Here is a 19,497-nt window from a genome sequence, read left to right on the forward strand (position 1 = left end):
GAATTTTTTGAAATAAAAAATTTATGTAGTCATTAAAAATACAAAAGATCCTTGCTTCAATTCTAATTCGAGCAGTGATGAGAAAAATGTAATTTTTTTTTAAAAAAAATTTATGGGTGGGCAAATGGTCCATCAAGAGGTAGGAATGGAAGATTAAATGCAACATCTCAAAGATTTGATTTGAGAATAAAATTGAACTCTTGTTCTTGTCAAATCGTATGACAAGCCATTTACTAGTGTCCTCTGTTAGAAATGAAAATCATTGTGGGGTGCAAAATTTTCAAAGCTTCTCAATATCTTGATAAAATTTTCTCAATGAATATGAATTTTCTTAATTTAGAAAATTTATCTGAAGTTGACATCAATTACTTCTTTTATTTCTTTTGTTTTATCTCCTAATATATTTTATATAATATTTATATTAAGTATACAAATTTTCAATATTAAAATTTATTTTAAATATATATAACATTATATATTTAAATTTGTAATGTTATATTTTAATATCTAAATTATTGTTTATATATTCAACTTAAATTTCACAAATAGTTTATATTAATTACTTAAAGCATTTAAAATTTATATTTCATATATCAAAATATTATATTTTTTATTGAAACATGATAATATTAACTAATTTTAATATCATTTAAACATATATTTTTATTTTACAAAAATATCTAAAATTAACAATTTATCTTTTCAAAATTGTTTCTTTAACAACAATACTAAACATTTAAATCTTAAATAAAATCTTCAAAACGTTTTTCCACGACAGGTTTCCAAAGCGATGTTAAATTAACTCCAAATATTATTGTAATTTTTTTGTGTAATTAATGTGGCCTTCATGTTTGTTTTACGATTCATAAAAATTAATCTATTCAAATATGTGATCATCCTTTTTTAACAATATTATTTTTAAATTTTAAACATGAGCACTCTATTTTAAAATACAATATTAAAAAGAACAACATAATTTTCAAACATGAATCATAAAATAAACAATCACATAACCACTGCTATACCAGCATCAAAGACTTTTTTTTTTGTTTGTTTTATATACATAAAATTATTAGATATATTACAAATGAAAAATTTACAGATGGGTATCAAATATCCACCTATATATATACAATTGTGTAAGGCCAGGCAGTAGGGAAGGCGAAAGCATTGCAATGCACCACCCTAAACACTGGAAGATGCTGATTCTGAGATGACAATTCTTAACCCCAAAAGCTTTTATGATCAGAATTGAAAACTCGTTACCATCTTTGATTTCCTCAAAACTCGAAGAATGTGCTGTGCAACGAAATGGGTGCATCACCTATTTTAGGGTTTTACTTTTTCACTTCTTTTCGGGGTGGATTTTTTTTTTGTTTTCTTTTGGGTTTTTTCTTTTATTTTTCTTATTAAGCTATGTTGAGATAATTAGATTAGACTGCCTCTTCAGAACTTTTTAAATTTTAATTTTGTCGAATTGAGAATTGTTTGAAATATTGATTCGAAAGAAATAGTTAAATTAATTGATTTATAAATAGTTTGAAACTAATTAAATTAGTTTAAAAGATTAATTGAAGCGATGATTAAATTTGTTTTTTCTATTTTTAATATATATTTATTATTTTTTAAAATTTTAATGATATATTTAAAAACTTTACATTTTTATGTAAAGTATTTATGCGCTTTGTCTGGATTTATTTTTTACTCAAGTTTCATTATATCTTGAGATCTTGTCTAGAGTTATATTAATTTATTAGGTTGGATTTGTGCTTTGCAATGATTAACATCTCTTTAATAATTATGATATACAATATTTCTAATTATCTATTAGTATGATTATAGCTATTATAAAATAAAATATATATATAGATCTAAAAGTTAGAAATCCAATGAATGGATAAAAAGTTTAAAATATATATCACAGGTTGTTGTATTTTTATAAATTTAAAATTTAATTTTCGTATTTTTATTTTTAGAAATTTAGTGCTTTTACTTTTTAGATTTTAAAATTAAGATCTAATTATTAACACTTTTAAGTTTTTAGGGGTTAGATTTGTTGGTGTGAAATTTTTAAAAAAATTTACTTGGTAGCAATGTACCTAAAAAATGATATTGTGATGAACTTGAATTTAACAAAACAATACTAACAGTAACAATTGAGACATAATTTTAAAATCTAAAAATAAAGAGAATAAATTTCTAAAAATAAAAATACATGAACTAAATCGAAAAGTACAAAAAGTTAGCAAATTTTAAACACAAAAATTCAATTCAACCAATAATAAATCAACAAAAAAATTGAATGGATTTAAAACAAGTGAACATGATAAAGACTTAAACTTTTAACCTTTAATCATTATTACAAATTCAACAATTAAACCAAATATGTATTTTATTAATTAATAACATCTGAATACGTATTAGAAAATGTGTACCATTTGAATCAAATTTATGGAAAATTTATTTTAATTTTTTTGTTTTAGTTAAAATAATTAAGAGGTCCCTATATTATAAGAATTAGATCAAATTAATTTATTTATTATTAAATAGATTAATTTTATCATTATACTACTAAAAAGAATCAAGTCCAAATTGTAATAAACATTTATTGTATAAAAAATGTCCTGAAAATATTTCAAACAAAAGATTATATTTACAAAACTATAAAAATTTTAAAATTATTAATTTTATTAAATAGTAAACAATATTTTTTTAAAATAATAAATATTAAAACTAATATAATTTGACATTATTTAATTTTTGTAATAATATATAAATTAAATTAACTAATTTAATAATAAAATATCCGTTTAATAGATGTAGCTATCAAAAGATATTGTTTTTAGCTGAAAAGGAGTTAGATAGTTTGACAAGACTAAGTGTAGTTTGGTTTGTTGCATTGCATTAGGACTGAGTGAAGGTGATTGGTTGTCTGAGACTGACAATTTCGTTAGGGTAGAAATATAAAATAAATAATAGAAAAATGAAAGTCAATGATATGACTTTGGTTTAAGTTGGTTGCCGAAGCCTTAGCTGCAATCTATGTCACCCCCCACTTGCCTTTGTATTTTGGACCATCCATTCCATTCCCTTATATGCTTAGTTGGCTTCCACCTTCTTCCTCCTTTATTTTTTTCTTACACTTCTCCCACTATCCTATGTTTCATTCTTCATTTTCTTGCATTTTCTTTTTATTTTTTTTATTGTCTCAGGTTATTGTTTTTATTGAAACTTTTTAATTTGCATGTAAAAACATATATTTTTAATTATAAGGACTCTAAACATATTTGAGGGAGAAAGTTATATATATATTTTAACAATTTTATTATAAATTTTAATTATATTTATTTTTTTGACATAATTAAAATTACTCATAATTTATTTTCAGTCTATAAATAAGAGGATAATATATTTTTAACGCTTTTGTTGTTATAATATAAACAAAATTGTCACATATATGTTAAAAGAAAAAACTGTAAAACTCCTGGAAATGGATGCATATAATTTTCATTTTGAACTCACCTGCCATACTTGACTCCTTCTATGTTGTTTTGCACATGCAATTATATATATATAAAAACAAAACAAAACAGTACCACCCCCCATAGATGGTTAATTTCCTTGTGATTAATTCTCAGACAATTATTTAATAGTTAATTAGGTGGATATAGGCTAAATCCACCGACTGATGATCTAAAGGCTTTTTAGGGTTTAGCTTCTTGGGTTCTTCTCATTTGGCTAAAAATTATATTATAAAAATTCATGCACGAGCTCCTCATGCTTAATGTTCAACAATGAGTTGTAATTGTACCCTTTTTGCTGAAGATTTGAAAGGGGTAAAAGATAAGACATTTCTTCTTTATAGGGTTTTTAAAAAAAAAAATGGGATTTTGATAGCTATGTTATGTAGGTTTAAAAACAATATTAGTCCTAAGCATGTTTGTATGTGTTTGGGGGTTCATTTTTCAAGGTCATATGTGTATATATACATACATGTAGTCCTCTATTATTGTTTTGGTAATGAATCATTTCTTTAATTTTGTTTTGCAAGTTGTTAATTAGGTTTCAAAAGTCACCCCATTTTTCATGGAAAAAAATATTTTAAAACTCTATATTTACATCTAATAATTCAAAAAAAATACACAATACTAAATTAATTTTTGTAATTTAGAAATTTATTTTTTAGGGTTAATGTAATTTTTATTTTAAATTTTACAATTAGGTTTACTTTGATATTTATATTTTTTATTCACTTTAGTATCTAAATCTTTAATGCCCGAACTTGAAAAACGTACAAGTTTGATAATCTTATATTATGGGATTGTACCATGTCATTAGTTCAACTTTTTTTACGTGATGATGTGGCACGATATTAGAATGTTAGATCATTAAACTTTTATATTTGTTTTTTCAAATTTGGAAACTAAAATGAACTCACTTAAATTAAGGTACAAAATTTAGGGACCAAAAATTACATTAACCCTTTTTTTACAAACAACACCTCATTTTTCGAATATGAAAAAGATTATTAATATCGAGATTAAATGGTTAATTTATTATGCTTTTAAGATAACTCAACTTCGCATTCATAAATTTATGTCCCTTGTTATTGACATTATCCAAAAACATTAACTACTTCCCAACTTGAAGATAAAATAAGGATTATAAACTTTAAAATTGCATTTCAAAATTCATGTATATATTGAATAAGTCTAGCAATATAGGCATGGTTGGGGTTGGAGTGGAAACCAAAGGCATTTACAAGTAACACGTGATTAAAGGTATTATATGATGATTAAAATCAAGAAAAGGAAACCTTTTTCTGTCTTTGACTTGCCCTATCTTTTTTCTTCAATGTGTTGTGTTGACAAACATAATCCCCACACCCTAAGGCTAAGGTCTCTAAGACTACTCCACCACCCCCATTAACACCCTCAAATTTATGTATACCTAAAACACTCCTATGCTCAAATTATAGCAAGCCTCTTCTCTTTAGCATTTGCCATTCATTCTCTCATGCCTAGATGGCCAAAACACAATGCTACCTTACTAGAAAGTTCTAAAATTTTAAAGGTCGACTTACACAGTTAGTCATTAAATTATGGATAAGTTTTCATTTTGGTCTTTGAACTATTCAAAAGTTTTCATTTAAGTTATTGTGCTATTAAAATCAATGTTATATGGATTTCTCTGTTTGCCCTGCATGCACCAATCGAAAGCTCTCTTTCTCTTCTATAATTCAGTTTTTTTTGTGAAACAATTTTAGATGTCACGAATTTGTAAACCATAATTTAAATAACTATTTTCTCCAATCTTGACATTGACCGTCAAATCGACTTGGGTCAATGTATGTTCTTCTACTCGTCGATGGGTACTGATCAATTGTATCGATTGTCAAATAGTTGCTCGGAGCTCGTTGGCAGAATTTAAACAAAAAAAACGTGACAACCCACTAACTCAAATAAAAAACTTTTGAATAGTTCAATGATAAAATTGCAATTTTTTTAATTGACTAAAATAAAAATTTATCAATAATTTAATGACTAATGGTGTAGTTTACCCAAATTTTATAGTGAATTAAAATATAGTAAAATGTAACCTAACATTATCATATAGTAGAAAATTTTATTTTATTGAAATTGTGATACTCATTATTGTCATAATTATTAATCCCTTCGTCATGGAAGCTCTCCGAAAAGATAAACAATTGATAATGAAATGTATTTCATTCTCATGAGCAGACATCAGATCCCGATGGCGCAATTAAAAGACTAGGTGAACTTCCACCACACCAAACTTAGTAGAAAGTACTAAAAATCAACTTTATTTATTGAAAAAATGCTATTTAATTTTGTGTGTGTGTGTGTTTTTTAAATTTTAAGGTGAGAGAAGTCAAAAGATTGTTAGTACATATATATGTTTTGTTTTGGGGTTATCAAAGCATAGATAATGACCCTTCATACTTATTAATGTTTCTACCACATGAAATCTAGCAGAAATAAAGAAAGAAAGAAATATCCACCTACATGTTGAAAAAAACATCATCATCTTAGCTTACTATAAAAGCAAAAAAGGTGAAATTTTGAAACCCCAAAAAAAAGAGAATGTGAGAAATATTAATAAAAATGGTCCCAAAAAGTGGTTGAAATTTAAGCTATGGGATGTCATCTTCACTTAATAGTAATGGGCTGGGTACCATGTACAAACAGTTGGTAGTTGCTTACATTTAGCTCTTCTTTTTCTAATAAGTCAACAAATGCCAATTTTTTGGGCTTTCATGGTTTTAGCTTTAGGCCCAATTTCCTTTCTTCTTTCAACTAAGAATATGTTAATGATATCAAAAGAGATCAAATAAATATTTTAAAATACATCAACATATTATAAAAAAATTTACATGATTCTTGAATTGGTATATAAAATTTTTATCTTCTAATTTTATTTTATTTGTTAAATACTAAATTATGTCTTAGTTATGAAAAAATATTTTATAATAAAAATAAATATATATTTTGTTAAATATATGAACTTTTGCTTCATAGTTGATAGTGATACACCTTTGTTTCCTTTTTCTTTTCCAACTTTTGAATTGACCACGGCATCTTATAGAATAGACTTTTGTCTATTTAATTTACGGATATATCATATGTAAATTTTATTCAAATTTATTAATTTTGATGTAATAATAATTAAAAATAAAATAAATCTCATATGATGACCTATGATTAAAAGTGTTTATCATATTAAGTGTAGTCTAAATTCAAATAGTATTAATTATATTTATTATATTTACTGTTCGAGTTTTATTTATTATTGTAATTCACTAAAAATAATTAAAAAAATGGAAATGGGATGTTTTATGAGGAAGGAAAGTGAAAAAAAAGAGAAGGAAAATGGAATTTCATTAAAGAAAGTAAATGTATATATATCTATAAAATACTTTTCTTTAAGCTCTCAAAATGTTTCCATTTGTTTGATTAGTAGGAATATTTTATTTGGAAGAGAGAAATGATCCATTCACCTTTCACCTTTCACCTTTCACCTTTCACCTTTCACCTTTCACAGTTCACATTTCAATAGAGCCCCATCCCCCAAAAAACCAAAAACCAACAAAACCATATCAATTTTCCCCTTCACTTCTCCCACACAAAGACATCACCAAACCCCAACTCTCTTTCCTTCCTTCCCCTAACCCATGCCTTCTTTTTCTTTCCTTTGGATCTGATTTTCTCTCCGTTTCCTTCCCTCCAAACACTGTTTTCCCCCTTCCCATCCTTTGATCCAATCCAAACCCAGATTTTGTTTGGCTTGGTTTTGATGGTTCATTTGTCCAATTTGAAATGGGAATGCTCATAAAGAAAGCATGAGCAAAAACCCCATTGATAGAAGCAACAACCAGAAAGACGAGGATTCGACCCAAGGAGAAGAGGGGACAGAAGGAAACAAAGGTCAAGGGCAAGTAGTTGTTCAAGTAGTCGAAGAAGAAGAAGAGGAAGAAAAAGAAGAAGAAGAAGAGTACTTTTACGAATCCCTTGATCGCATTGCTTCTTCTAATTCTTGTTCTTGTTCCAACTCAACTACTCCTTCGTCTGACTCGGATTCCGACCCAGTTACCCGTTCCAGCAATGCCCGCCACCCATTTCCCGTCCCGAAATTCCCCATGGCCGTTTCCAAGTTCGACATCTGGATCTCAGAACCCGCCTCCGTTTCCGAGAGAAGAACTCGGCTGCTCCGTGAAATGGGTCTTAGCCGCGACCCCGGTCTTTCCCGGTCAATACCCGGCTCAGAAACGGAACTGGGTCTGGGACGGGAAATGGGTGCCGGTGATGCTGGAGGAAGAGGAGTGCAGCTTGAGAGAAGATCAGTTTCTTCGGATCGGTTGGTAAAAAGAGAGTCAGAGGAGCAAGATCGTGGAGTTGAAAAGGGAAGTAGTTCCTCTGGAATTGTACGATCGAAATCAAACGGTGATTGTAATGTGCTTGCTGTTTCTTCTTCTCCTTGTTTATCTGTCTGTCCGAATTCCTCTTCGATTCTTTCTGTTGGTTTATCTTTTGTAAATAACAATAATAATACCGAATGCGATCGTATTAATGTTGCGGCTCCTAACTTAAGAACCTGCGAAAGCAATGGATCTACTTGTAATAAGCCGCCCACTGGGCGGAGTAGCAGGAGTGTGAATGGGGAACTTGGGTCTAAATCATTTGATGGTGGAGACGATGCGGCGGGGAATGAGGTGGATTCTAGTGAACAGGTATGTACCATTAAGAACCTTGATAATGGGAAAGAGTTTGTAGTAAAAGAGATTAGAGAAGATGGGATGTGGAACAAGTTGAAGGAAGTTGGGACTGGGAGGCAGTTGACCATGGAGGAGTTCGAGATGTGCGTTGGGCATTCTCCGATTGTTCACGAACTGATGAGGAGACAGAATGTGGAAGAGGGTAATAAGGATAGTGCAGATTTGGATGCCAATGGCAGTGGTGGTGGTGGTGATGTTTCGAAGTTTAAGAAGAAAGGGAGTTGGTTTAAGAGCATAAAGAGCGTTGCGAGTAGTGTCGCTGTAAAGGGTCATAAGGAAAGGCGAAGTAGCGAAGAAAGGGATACCTCATCTGAGAAGGGTGGAAGGAGATCGAGTTCTGCCACGGATGATAGCCAGGATGTTTCTTTTCATGGGCCGGAGCGTGTGAGGGTGAAGCAGTATGGAAAATCTTGTAAAGAACTCACTGCTCTTTACAAGAGCCAAGAGATTCAAGCGCACAATGGGTCCATTTGGAGTATTAAGTTCAGTTTGGATGGAAAATACCTTGCTAGTGCAGGTGAGGATTGTGAAATTCATGTATGGAAGGTAGTTGCCTCGGAGAAGAGAGGGGAGTTGATGGAAAAGGTTGATGATGGGAATTTGAACTTCTTGCTTGTCGCTAATGGATCTCCAGAAACAACTATGTTGTCCCCAATTGCAGATCACCATCCTGAGAAGAAGAGAAGAGGAAGGTCTTCCCTAAGCCGCAAGTCATTGAGCCTGGACCCCATTGTGGTGCCAGATACTGTTTTTGCACTTTCAGATAAACCTTTTTGTTCTTTTCAAGGACATTCGGATGATGTGCTTGACCTCTCATGGTCCAAATCTCAGGTTAGTCATCATTCTTCAATCCTGTCAGGTATTTGAGAATTATGTAAAAATATAGAGTTATTAGTTTGATCATCATTGAGTGTTCCATTTTTTCTTTTCTTAACCTTTGGAATACTTTTAACACATAATCTCCAGACATATTGTTGTTGTCTATTTACTTTCATTTAGTTGAACTGTTAAATTGATCTGTTGATTTTTCTTATACTGAGGGTTTATGTTATATTTTTCTGCTAGCCCAAAGTAGGCAAAGGAATGCATTTTTATTTCTACTCTTCTAAATTGTGCTCTATGAGATGCTTTTTTTATCAAGTTTTTAGTGGCAAGATGAAGTTCAGAGTTGTATAACATTTTATCGATTTTTTGTAAGAACTGAATTTTGTTATGGAACTATGTTTCACTTTGAAGAGAACGAAGAGAGAGGGTGCCTGCCTGCAATGCATTCAACGAAATGCAGGCATAATTGATACAAGTAAATCTAAATTTAATCAAAATATAATAACCATTGTCATCGCAGCATGCGATGCACTTGTCTCCATGCTTGGCAAAATTGTATATTTGTCATCTTGAGCTGCAAAGGATCTATGAAATGCAAAAATGAAGTAAATATTCTTCTAAATTGGTTGGCAAACAAGAAGTAGAAATTGGTGGATCTTAGTGGTGAAATTTTAAATATGTTTAGGTTTGATTTCCCAAACTGTAGGTGATTTATTGCCGGTTCTTTAATTTGGCATTGCCTATTTAGGTCTAGAGACGGCTGCTAAATGACCTGCATGCATTCTGATGCAACAGGACAGCAAACAGTAAAGGAATTTTGCAAGGCCTTAGAGAATCAAGTAAACATAATCAATTTGAGTAGGCTGTATCTTGGCCCATGAAGGAAATGATCTAACAAGTTCAACGTGCATTTATTTTGCCACGTGCAACATGAGTATTAGTGAAAAGTACTTTCACATTATTGTTAACTTACATATAGCTTTCTATTTGTTCAAAGAGTGAGTTATCGGGTGAGAAGCTTGATCTTTCTATTGGATGTGTCTTTATTCCTTTTCGATGGTTTTGTTACTGTCTTTGATGTTTCTTTGACGCCTTCTTCCTTGCCAGGGATTTTGGTCAAGGTTCCCGATGATGCCCTTAATGTACCTTATATAAAGCGCTCATTCATGTTACCGTTCCTGATGATACTCTTTCAGATCATCATAGGACCAACTTTGAGTGTGCACATTGAGTTAAAAGATTAGAATTTTTTTTTTTTTTTCTCTACCACCACCAGTTTTTTCAAGGCGCTCATGAATGTTATTGTTAGAAATGAATGTTCATTTCCAGCTTCACTGCTAGCCTCTTTTAGAATCATGAACCCATAAATTGCTGGAGGATATTTTGGTAAGATTTTTCTATTTGTTCTTTTCAGCAATTGCTCTCATCTTCAATGGACAAAACAGTGAGGCTTTGGGACTTGATTAGCAAGACTTGTTTGAGAATATTTTCACACAGTGATTATGGTAAGTAAATCGTAAATTTCATGTCTTCATTTTTTTTTTTGATAAAATAGTAACCGTTCTCTCTAGAATTGGTGAATGTTATTAAATTTCCTTCTGTCTTCATAGTCGTAATAAGCTGCATATCAGTTAAAATAACATTAAAGTGTCTTCGAGTGTGCTTGGTTTAGATTCAATGGGATCGCTAATTCAAAGATCCAACATAAAAGTAATATATTTATATATATCATTTTTTGTTTCTTGAAATAGGTTTACGTATTGCTAATCATGCATTATTCTTGTGGATCTGCCTTGACACAGTGACTTGCATCCAGTTTAATCCAGTTGATGATAAATACTTCATTAGTGGGTCCCTAGATGCTAAAGTTCGCATATGGAGCATTCCTGATCGTAAAGTTGTCGCTTGGAATGATCTGCATGAAATGGTCACTGCTGCTTGTTATACACCTGATGGCCAGGTTAGGCAATGGTCAATTTCGAGTTCATTCTATATAATATATGAAGTCTTTCTAGCTCATGGAAGTTTTGATTGTTTTGAAGGGTGCACTTGTTGGCTCTTACAAAGGAAGCTGCCATTTATACGATATTTCTGGTACAAGTTTACTCATTCTCTCTCTACCTTGTGTCTGCATATTCATGCTATATTATATAATTTATTTGCCACAGAAATTTTTGTTAAACTTTTGCATTTTTACAGTTTCTCCAGAGAACAAGTTACAACCGAAAAGTCAAATCAATTTGCAGAATAAAAAGAAGAAAGCTCATCAAAAGAAAATTACAGGTTTCCAGGTAATCCATATGGAAAGGAAAGCATAAATCCTTGTTCTAGTTGAATTTGATATTCCTTACTTGGAACCTATTGCATATTTCTTGCCTGCCATGTATTCACTTTATTCTTCCCCCGTTGGTTGCTTTCTTAAAACAGTTTGCACCTGGAAGTTCATCAGAAGTACTCATCACATCTGCAGATTCACGAATTCGGCTTGTTGATGAGTCTGATTTAATTCACAAGTTTAAAGGTAATTCTTCATATTTGCATGATATAAACATAAAATACAGGGTTGGTTGGATTTTGAAAGGATTGACCATAGATGATAGTGATTTTTGCTGAGAGTTAGGAAGTAAGGGAGACTGAAGCTGACTCTTCTTCATATTCCACTTACCTCAACTAAGTGATGGTATGTACTGGTGTATCATGGTCCGAGTTTCAACTCTTAAAGTTGGTGTTCTGGTTTTAGATTTGGATCCTAAATTTCCTGGTTGCATGACAAAAAGTTGCAGAGTTGTCGTTTAGTATCTCTCGATATAAAATTCTGGAGTTGTGCTGATTCAGCTGAAGTTGCTATTTTTAATTTTGACAGGATTTCGGAACACAAACAGCCAAATCTCAGCTTCTGTTACGACAAATGGAAAATATGTCGTCTCTGCCAGTGAGGACTCCCATGTTTACGTGTGGAAACAAGAAGCAGAATCGCGGCCTAGCAGAAACAAAGGAGTCACTGTAACATACTCTTATGAGCATTTCCATTGTAAAGATGTATCTGTGGCCATCCCTTGGCCGGGCATGTGTGACACATGGGGAGTAAGAGATACGCAATTGAATGATCAAAATTGTTTTGATGACACTATCGATGAAGTTTCAACAGCCAATCATCCTCCTACACCCGATGAGGATTACAGTGGAAACGAGGGTTCTTTATTAGCATCCGGGTGCACCAATAGCCCTCTCCACGGAACCATTTCCAGTGCAACTAATAGCTACTTCTTTGACAGAATCTCACCTACATGGCCAGAGGAAAAACTTCTTTTGGCAACTCGGTCCAGGAGCTCCAGGATCAGTTTGGACTATACCTCAGGGGTTAATCCAAACATTTCAGCCTGGGGTATGGTGATCGTGACTGCTGGCCTACGAGGTGAGATCAGAACTTACCAAAATTTTGGATTGCCGGTTCGAATTTGATGAACCAAAAAAAAGAAAATGGTAGGTAGCATCAAAGGGTTGGGGGTTGGGGAGGGGGGAATGAGTTGATAATGTGTCAATACAATCCTTTCCCTCTCTTTGGTTAAAATTGTGTACAGAGAGTGAGATATTGGTTGAGATTTGTAATATTAGCTGAGTTTCATTTCTTTCTTTGTTCCTCTGCCCATTGGATGTGGGGGGCAATGGAAAGCCACTCCATTTGAGCATTGAGGAAAGTATAGATTTGTTCAGAGAAAAAAAAAAGGAAAAAAGAACTACACCATGAATTTAGATACCGATGTATTTTCTGATGTCGGAAATTGTAGAGTTAAGATGATAGGGCGAAAAGCCTATTGAATTGAAAATGAAATTCTTTTACTATTCGTTTTCTTCACTCATTTCTTACGTTCTTGAACATCATCATATGCAATTTATGGTTTTTTAGCTCTTTCGTAAGGTTTGGATTCAATTTTACGTAAAATAAATAAATATAAACCACTCATTTGCTTAAGCTGGGAGCCACAAACTCACCACCAATCATGCTGAATGGATTTCATAAGGTCCACTTGCTAATGTCATATAACATTCTAATGCTGAATGGATTTCATAAGGTCCACTTGCTAATGTCATATAACATTCTAAGTTTATCACATAACTTATTAAATTTCATAAGCAGGGAATCTCGCCTCAGACGCTTTGACCATGTCCAGAAAGAGATGCGCCATTCCCCCAATACCTTCAAAGAGGGAATACGGACGATCACCTCCATGCATCTTTCCTTGAGATATAAGTTTCTCTGCTCTATCGGACAAGAAGGAAGCAAATGCTTTGGCTCTATATAAGTACTCCACATTGCCAGTCAATCGGTACAGTGAAAGGAATACATACGCATTCCCGCTTATACCATGACAGATTCCAACTCGCTTAAGCAGACCTCGCTTCCAAACTACCTCTCCGGCATCCAATGCTGCTTGTAGAAATTCCTTGTCCCCAAACACCTGTTGATTTACAGCAAATAAGGGTTTTCAGATACAGCAATTCTTTTCCAAACAATTTGCAGGTGGAAAAAAAGTAGGGTGACGTGGAGTACCTCGGCTGCTTTTGCAAGGGTGAGTGTGATGCCAGGAGCACCATGGCACCAATGTACAAGACGATCAGATTCACTTCCCTCACTTGATGGATAATTCCCACTGGGGAAACGGTTTTTGATCATACAGCGAAGAGTACCCTTGACATACTCCACCTCATCCGGTTTCAATTCTGTGTCCATCAAAACATGCATAATTCCTGCCAGTCCATGTGCAGCTCCCCAGTACTTCTTCCCATGCCATTCATACATCAATGGACATCTTCCCTTGCCCGCCAGCCGTTTACCGGACTCAATAATTTCATCTACAACTGCTCGCTGCGCAATTTCCAAGTCCAAGCACAAATAAATACAATTGATTGTGTTTTATTCTCTTAAACAAGAAAATTCAGGCTGAGAAGATGAAAAACATGTCTTACAATGTGAGCGGTAGATATCGTGTCTTTGCCGATATGCTTATTTAAGAATGAACAGGCCCACAAGAACCCTGCTCTCCCATATAATAATTCATGTGGCAAGTCGCTGGGGAATCTGATCTGCTCTCAGAGCCAAACTAATATCAGAACATAACCCACTGGAACAGTGAACACAGAAAAGAAAACGAAGATAATTAAAAGTTAAAAGACGAAAAGCAAAAATGAACCACCTCATTGAATTTTGCCAAGTAGCGCTGTTCTAAACTTGTATCACCGGACTGCTTTGCTATGACAGCACCAAGAGCATAAACACCAGCCCGTCCACAAATGAACGTCACACGCCTGCACCCATGCAATCTCATCACATATGAGGTCGGGTCAAGTTTGAAATACTCACTTCCAATGCAATCTTATGTCCACCATACTGATTCACGAGTTCCCGTCGGTGTGAAAGCTACCATTCTGACAAGGTTGGTCACTTTGGAGTAGAAAACAGAAAACTAATCAAGTTAAAATTCTCATTAACAAAACTCAGATCAATGATTCCAAAACCTTGCTTGTTTTAGCAATAGACTATCATTAAGAATAACATAAGCATTCAAGAACTAAACTTTTTGGCTATTGCAAGAATCAAATAACTAAATTACTTGAATTGTAAGCTAAACATATTCATCTACAAACTCCAACAAAGTTTATGCAGTCCATCCATCAAATTGAAACAATCTCAGATAAACCTAGCAACTTATCCAGTCCAAAATTAAACACATAAATGCATATGACAGTACTTGTTGTAAAGATAAAGAAAAAGAGATTACCCAGAGTCTTTAGAAGCAGAATCACAAGCTTTAACAATATCAGAGCATAATTTAAGATCATTGTCATTCTTGGTAACTTGGTATGCTTTAAAGACCAAATAAGCAGTCCCAAGAGCTCCTGTGTACAAAGTATAATCTTGCACTCTCTTTCCACTCAAACCCCAAGTCTCCCTCACCACCTGACTCCAGACCAAACAATTCCCAAACTTAGGAAACGAAAGAAAGATAAAAAAAAAAGTTTTCCCCTTTTCTTAAAGTAAAAGTTGGTTATTTCATAAAATCTCAACAAACCCAGAACAGAATATACATTAAAGTCACCAATTGCAATGCCTATACGCATAATTAACATGCAAATATATCAATGAAGCAAAAAGGGGAGGGGGTGTTAAATTAGAAAATCTCAACATACCCAGAACATAAAAAATACAGCAAAGTTACCAAATTTATTTCTCTACAGATTTATGCATGAAATGAAGCTAAAAAAAAGGAAAATTGAATAAATCAAAAACAGAGTTTTGAAGAGAGAATACGGTTTCTTTGAGGGCCAAAGCAGCGGATTTGAGGTGATCAGAGAGAGATTTGTAAGGTAAAGAAAGGAAGGTGGTGAGTGAGTCACCGCCGGCAGTTCCTGTAGAGACAGTTGATTCCGCCACAAAAGTAGGCATTTCATTTGGAAAGAAACGATCAGCCATTTCTTTTCCCGTCTTGCAAGCTTCGTCTTTGTGAATAAGACCTGTTTCACTGAATTCCCAGGAATAATATAAAAGGAAGAGCAAGAAAGAACCTTTCGAGCAGGTTCCAAATACAAGTGTCGTTTAAAAATCCACCTGAATCATTCATCACATCAAAATGTTCGATTTTCCTTTTTTCCCATACATCTTTGATAATTTTAAATAATCTTTTTATAATTATCAAATTAATTTAATAATTCTTATAAAAATGATAAAATAATTGAATATCACTATTTTCCTCTGCAAGTTAAGCATAATATCAACAAAACTTAATTATATAATATTTAATTATTTTATTTTTATCTATATTTGTATTAAAACTAGAATACTTATAATAAAATTTTAATTAACTAATTTAATGCAACAGTTTTAAAAAATATAACTGATAATTTAATTATAAGTTAAAATTTAAAGTTATAAATATATATTTCATTATTGTATTACCAATGCGTGTGTTATAAAATTAACCATGCTTATCTCAATATTACTAATTGCTAACTTTTCTACTAAAATATTATTTAAATAATTTTCCAACATCTAAAATTAATTATGAGTTAAAACATTAATATGAATACACTTTAGTATTTTAAATAAGACAATGGATTAGAAGTGGTGGTTTAGTGTGCAAAACATCATACAAAGCTAAGAGTTGTTTTTTTTTTTTAAGTGTCATTGCATTGAAAATTTATCATTTAAGAGCAGCACATTCTCAAAGTTTTATTTCGATACTTGAACAACTAAAACTATTATTATTAAAGGGTTTCATGTATGATGGGACTTGAACTCATAAACTTTAAAATATTAATATTAAATTATATGTTAAGGAATTATTTAACAACTTTATTATAATTTTAAAAAGATAGGCGATATTAAGAGAATTGATGTAATCGGAAATGAGAAAATTGATAAATTAGTCATTGAGTTGAGAAAGGGACTAAGGGAGTGCTTAAACAACTCAGGGGTTTTTATCATATTCTCAAGAAACAAAAGAAAAATAAGAAACTACTTGCTTATTAAAATCAAGCAAATTATTTAACTATTTACATTTTTAAAAGTTTATATGGTGGAAAAATTAAAAATAAAAATGTAATAGGCTAATTTTAGTCTGGGCCTGAAAAAGAAAAATAATAACCGAATAAATATGTAACCGGTCGAAAACAAGCTAAAAAGGATCAAATTGAAAGACAATCACTAAATTGAGGCCAAATAAAAAAGATGGAGAAAGCCAATGAGTTATCAAATTTTACTAACATTGTAAAAAGCTAAAAATAGGAAGATATTATTTTATTTTTATTTTATTTTAATTTATTAAATTAATTAGGCTATTTTTAGTAAACACCATGTATATAAATATAGGTATTTTGTTCTTTGCAAGGCAATTACTTTTGTATTCCTACTTCAATTTGAAATTGGATTATTCTCACTTTTCCTATTTCTATTGGAATTGAATTATTTTATTTTCTCTTTCAATTTGATGTGTGAATTTTGTCTATTTCATTTCAATTTCTTTATTTTTTCTAAATTCGTCCAATTGCTTTTAGCCCTTCCGTTTTTTTATTGTTTTGCAATTAAGTTTTTATTATTTTTAATTTTGGCCTTTAAATTTTTTTTACTGCATTTTGATCCTCCTTGAAGCTGTGCGTTTTGGAGGGAAGGGATTATTTCCCTTTTGGTCCCTCTTTGTTATTCGCACATTCAAATTGATTCATTTCCTTTTATTTATTTTTGATTTGCCCCAAATTTTTCTTTAAGGTTCGATTTAATCATTTTTTTTATTTTCGCTATTTTATTATCAAATTAACTAATTTAATATATTATTGCTATTATTATTATGTTTCTATTTATATTTATTTTGTTATTCTAATACTATTATTATTTATCTAATTTTATTTATCTATTTTATTTCTACTATTATTATATTTCTATTTCTATTTATATACTAATATTATTTTTATTATTATTTTCTTATATATGTTTTTTTACTCTTGTTATTAACATTTTATTTATTTATATCGTGTGGTTATTTATTTATTTATGTCCTCTTATATAATTTTAAAACTTTTATTATTATTATTATTATTATTATTATTATTATTATTATTATTATTATTATTATTATTATTATTATTATTATTATTATATTTATGTATTAATATCATTATTTTTTATTTTTTTATATATTATATATTATTATCATCATTATTATTACTATTAGTACTATTATTATTTTCTATTATTATTATTTATAGTATATTTATTCACAAATTGCTCCTTAATTTTATTTTATATTTTAATTTACTCTTCTATTTTTAATATTTTACAAACTACTTTCTTCAATATCTGTTTGTATATCTATTTATGTATTCACTAGTCCTTATTGTACCATAAAATTGGTTTTGTCTTGTTCAGTGTCTATTTTATTTTTGTTATCATTGAAATTATTTGTTGTTTATTTTACCTTATTTCCCTTCGATTGTTCGTGTTGGTATTAAAGTGATAGTATGCGGTTATTGCATTATGTATACTAAGATTTGCTAGTATTTCCATATTATAGACATTCATTAACATAGCATTTTATTCGTACATTATTATTCCATATTCATATTGCCATTTTAGTTTGTTTCGTTCAAATCATATCGAGAATCAGGTCCTAACGTATTTATTCATAATGTGCTGTTTTATTATACTTCAAACAAAATAAATACACATCGTTTTAAATTTCATATTTGCTATTATTTCATAAAAAGAAAATTTTCAAAATAAGGCAATGTTCCGTATTTGAAAACTCAAGAGATCGTGCCCTAACGTACTGAGTTTCGATTTTTCTCGTTTGACTCAAATGACCGAATGTCCTTTTAAAATTAAAATGCATGAGTTTTGAAAATCAAAAGACAAGCTTATTCTCGAAGGTTTAAAATGTCGTGTCCTAACGTACTGGATGTGACATTTTATTATTTTGGGACAAAAAGGTCTTTAGCATCCGCTTCGATTTATCCAAATATTTTTTGTAAAATTAACATTAATAAAAAAGAGAGGATCGTATTTTAAATTCTTTTCGGGTTTTCAACTTTCGATGTTAAGACATTAATTAATCAATTAGGTATCAATTTTGGGCGTTACGAGGGTGCTAATCCTTTCTCGTGCGTAACTGACTCCCGAACCCGTTTTCTCGAATTTTGTAGACCAAAACTGTTGTTTTAGTAAATCAAAACGTTTTATTAAAACGATCAATCACAAGGTGACCCGATCACACATCATAAAAAAGGATTAGTGGCGACTCCAATTTTTTGTTTTCAAAACAAAAGTCAACCCTTTTTCTTTTCAAAAAAATAGTTTCGACAAAAAACATTTATACTAGTTCATCCTTAGTTGGTTGAATTTTAAAATTAAAAAAATACAAAAAATATGGTATTCTAAAATTATAAAATTCTAAATATATAAATTTTGAAATATATATATATATATTGAACAAAAATTACAACATTCTTTTATAACTCTTTAAAGGAATTTTTCTAATTTTAAAAGAGAATTTATCTTTCTCTAAAATTTGAATTCTTATAATGTTTAAAAAACACTCTTTAAAAATTTTCCTATTACATGTTTAGAATATTTAATAATTTTTATTTTTATTAAATTTTGGAGTTCAACCAATTATGCATTTAGCTTTTTTTTTTTTATCATTATTGTAGTTATATTTTTATTTTTTATATAATATAAATGATAGGGATGAAGGTCATAATGATTGAACTCATATTAGATAAATGTTTGACAAAAATTTTAACTAATACTCATGTAAATCAAGATAATATAAACTTTTATCAATAGAAATAATCAGTGTCACTTCAATTATTGCCCTTACTAACTTAGA

At 30.8% G+C, this 19,497-nt stretch overlaps 2 protein-coding genes across 2 annotated transcripts; one reads left to right on the top strand and one right to left on the bottom strand.

Annotated features, from left to right (window-relative positions):
* Positions 1–7,040: 7,040 nt before the first annotated feature.
* LOC108483349 (uncharacterized) lies at positions 7,041–12,961 on the top strand. The gene is made up of 7 exons (XM_017786700.2): positions 7,041–9,124; positions 10,533–10,623; positions 10,921–11,078; positions 11,161–11,212; positions 11,318–11,409; positions 11,546–11,639; positions 11,982–12,961. Exons 1-7 carry the CDS (start codon positions 7,361–7,363, stop codon positions 12,578–12,580), a joined length of 2,850 nt encoding a protein of 949 aa, XP_017642189.2. The 5' UTR covers positions 7,041–7,360; the 3' UTR covers positions 12,581–12,961.
* Positions 12,962–13,082: 121 nt separating this feature from the next.
* LOC108480467 (lanC-like protein GCR2) lies at positions 13,083–15,774 on the bottom strand. The gene is made up of 6 exons (XM_017783483.1): positions 15,429–15,774; positions 14,899–15,077; positions 14,314–14,425; positions 14,087–14,203; positions 13,671–13,985; positions 13,083–13,578 (listed from the first exon to the last, which is right to left on the bottom strand). The coding sequence occupies exons 1-6, from the start codon at positions 15,588–15,590 to the stop codon at positions 13,240–13,242; spliced, it is 1,224 nt and encodes a 407-aa protein (XP_017638972.1). The 5' UTR covers positions 15,591–15,774; the 3' UTR covers positions 13,083–13,239.
* Between the last annotated feature and the right edge of the window lie 3,723 nt (positions 15,775–19,497).

This window comes from Gossypium arboreum, chromosome 1 (assembly GCF_025698485.1).
Source record: "Gossypium arboreum isolate Shixiya-1 chromosome 1, ASM2569848v2, whole genome shotgun sequence".
Taxonomy (NCBI): domain Eukaryota; kingdom Viridiplantae; phylum Streptophyta; class Magnoliopsida; order Malvales; family Malvaceae; genus Gossypium; species Gossypium arboreum.

Coding starts and splice junctions, on each gene's coding strand:
- LOC108483349 (XM_017786700.2), top strand. CDS start 7,361: ATGAGCAAAAACCCCATTGATAGAAGCAACAACCAGAAAGACGAGGAT. Junction 10,624..10,920: donor ATTTTCACACAGTGATTATG/GTAAGTAAATCG, acceptor GCCTTGACACAG/TGACTTGCATCCAGTTTAAT. Junction 11,079..11,160: donor GTTATACACCTGATGGCCAG/GTTAGGCAATGG, acceptor ATTGTTTTGAAG/GGTGCACTTGTTGGCTCTTA.
- LOC108480467 (XM_017783483.1), bottom strand. CDS start 15,590: ATGGCTGATCGTTTCTTTCCAAATGAAATGCCTACTTTTGTGGCGGAA. Junction 13,986..14,086: donor CGATATCTACCGCTCACATT/GTAAGACATGTT, acceptor GAAATTGCGCAG/CGAGCAGTTGTAGATGAAAT. Junction 13,579..13,670: donor CCCTTGCAAAAGCAGCCGAG/GTACTCCACGTC, acceptor GTAAATCAACAG/GTGTTTGGGGACAAGGAATT.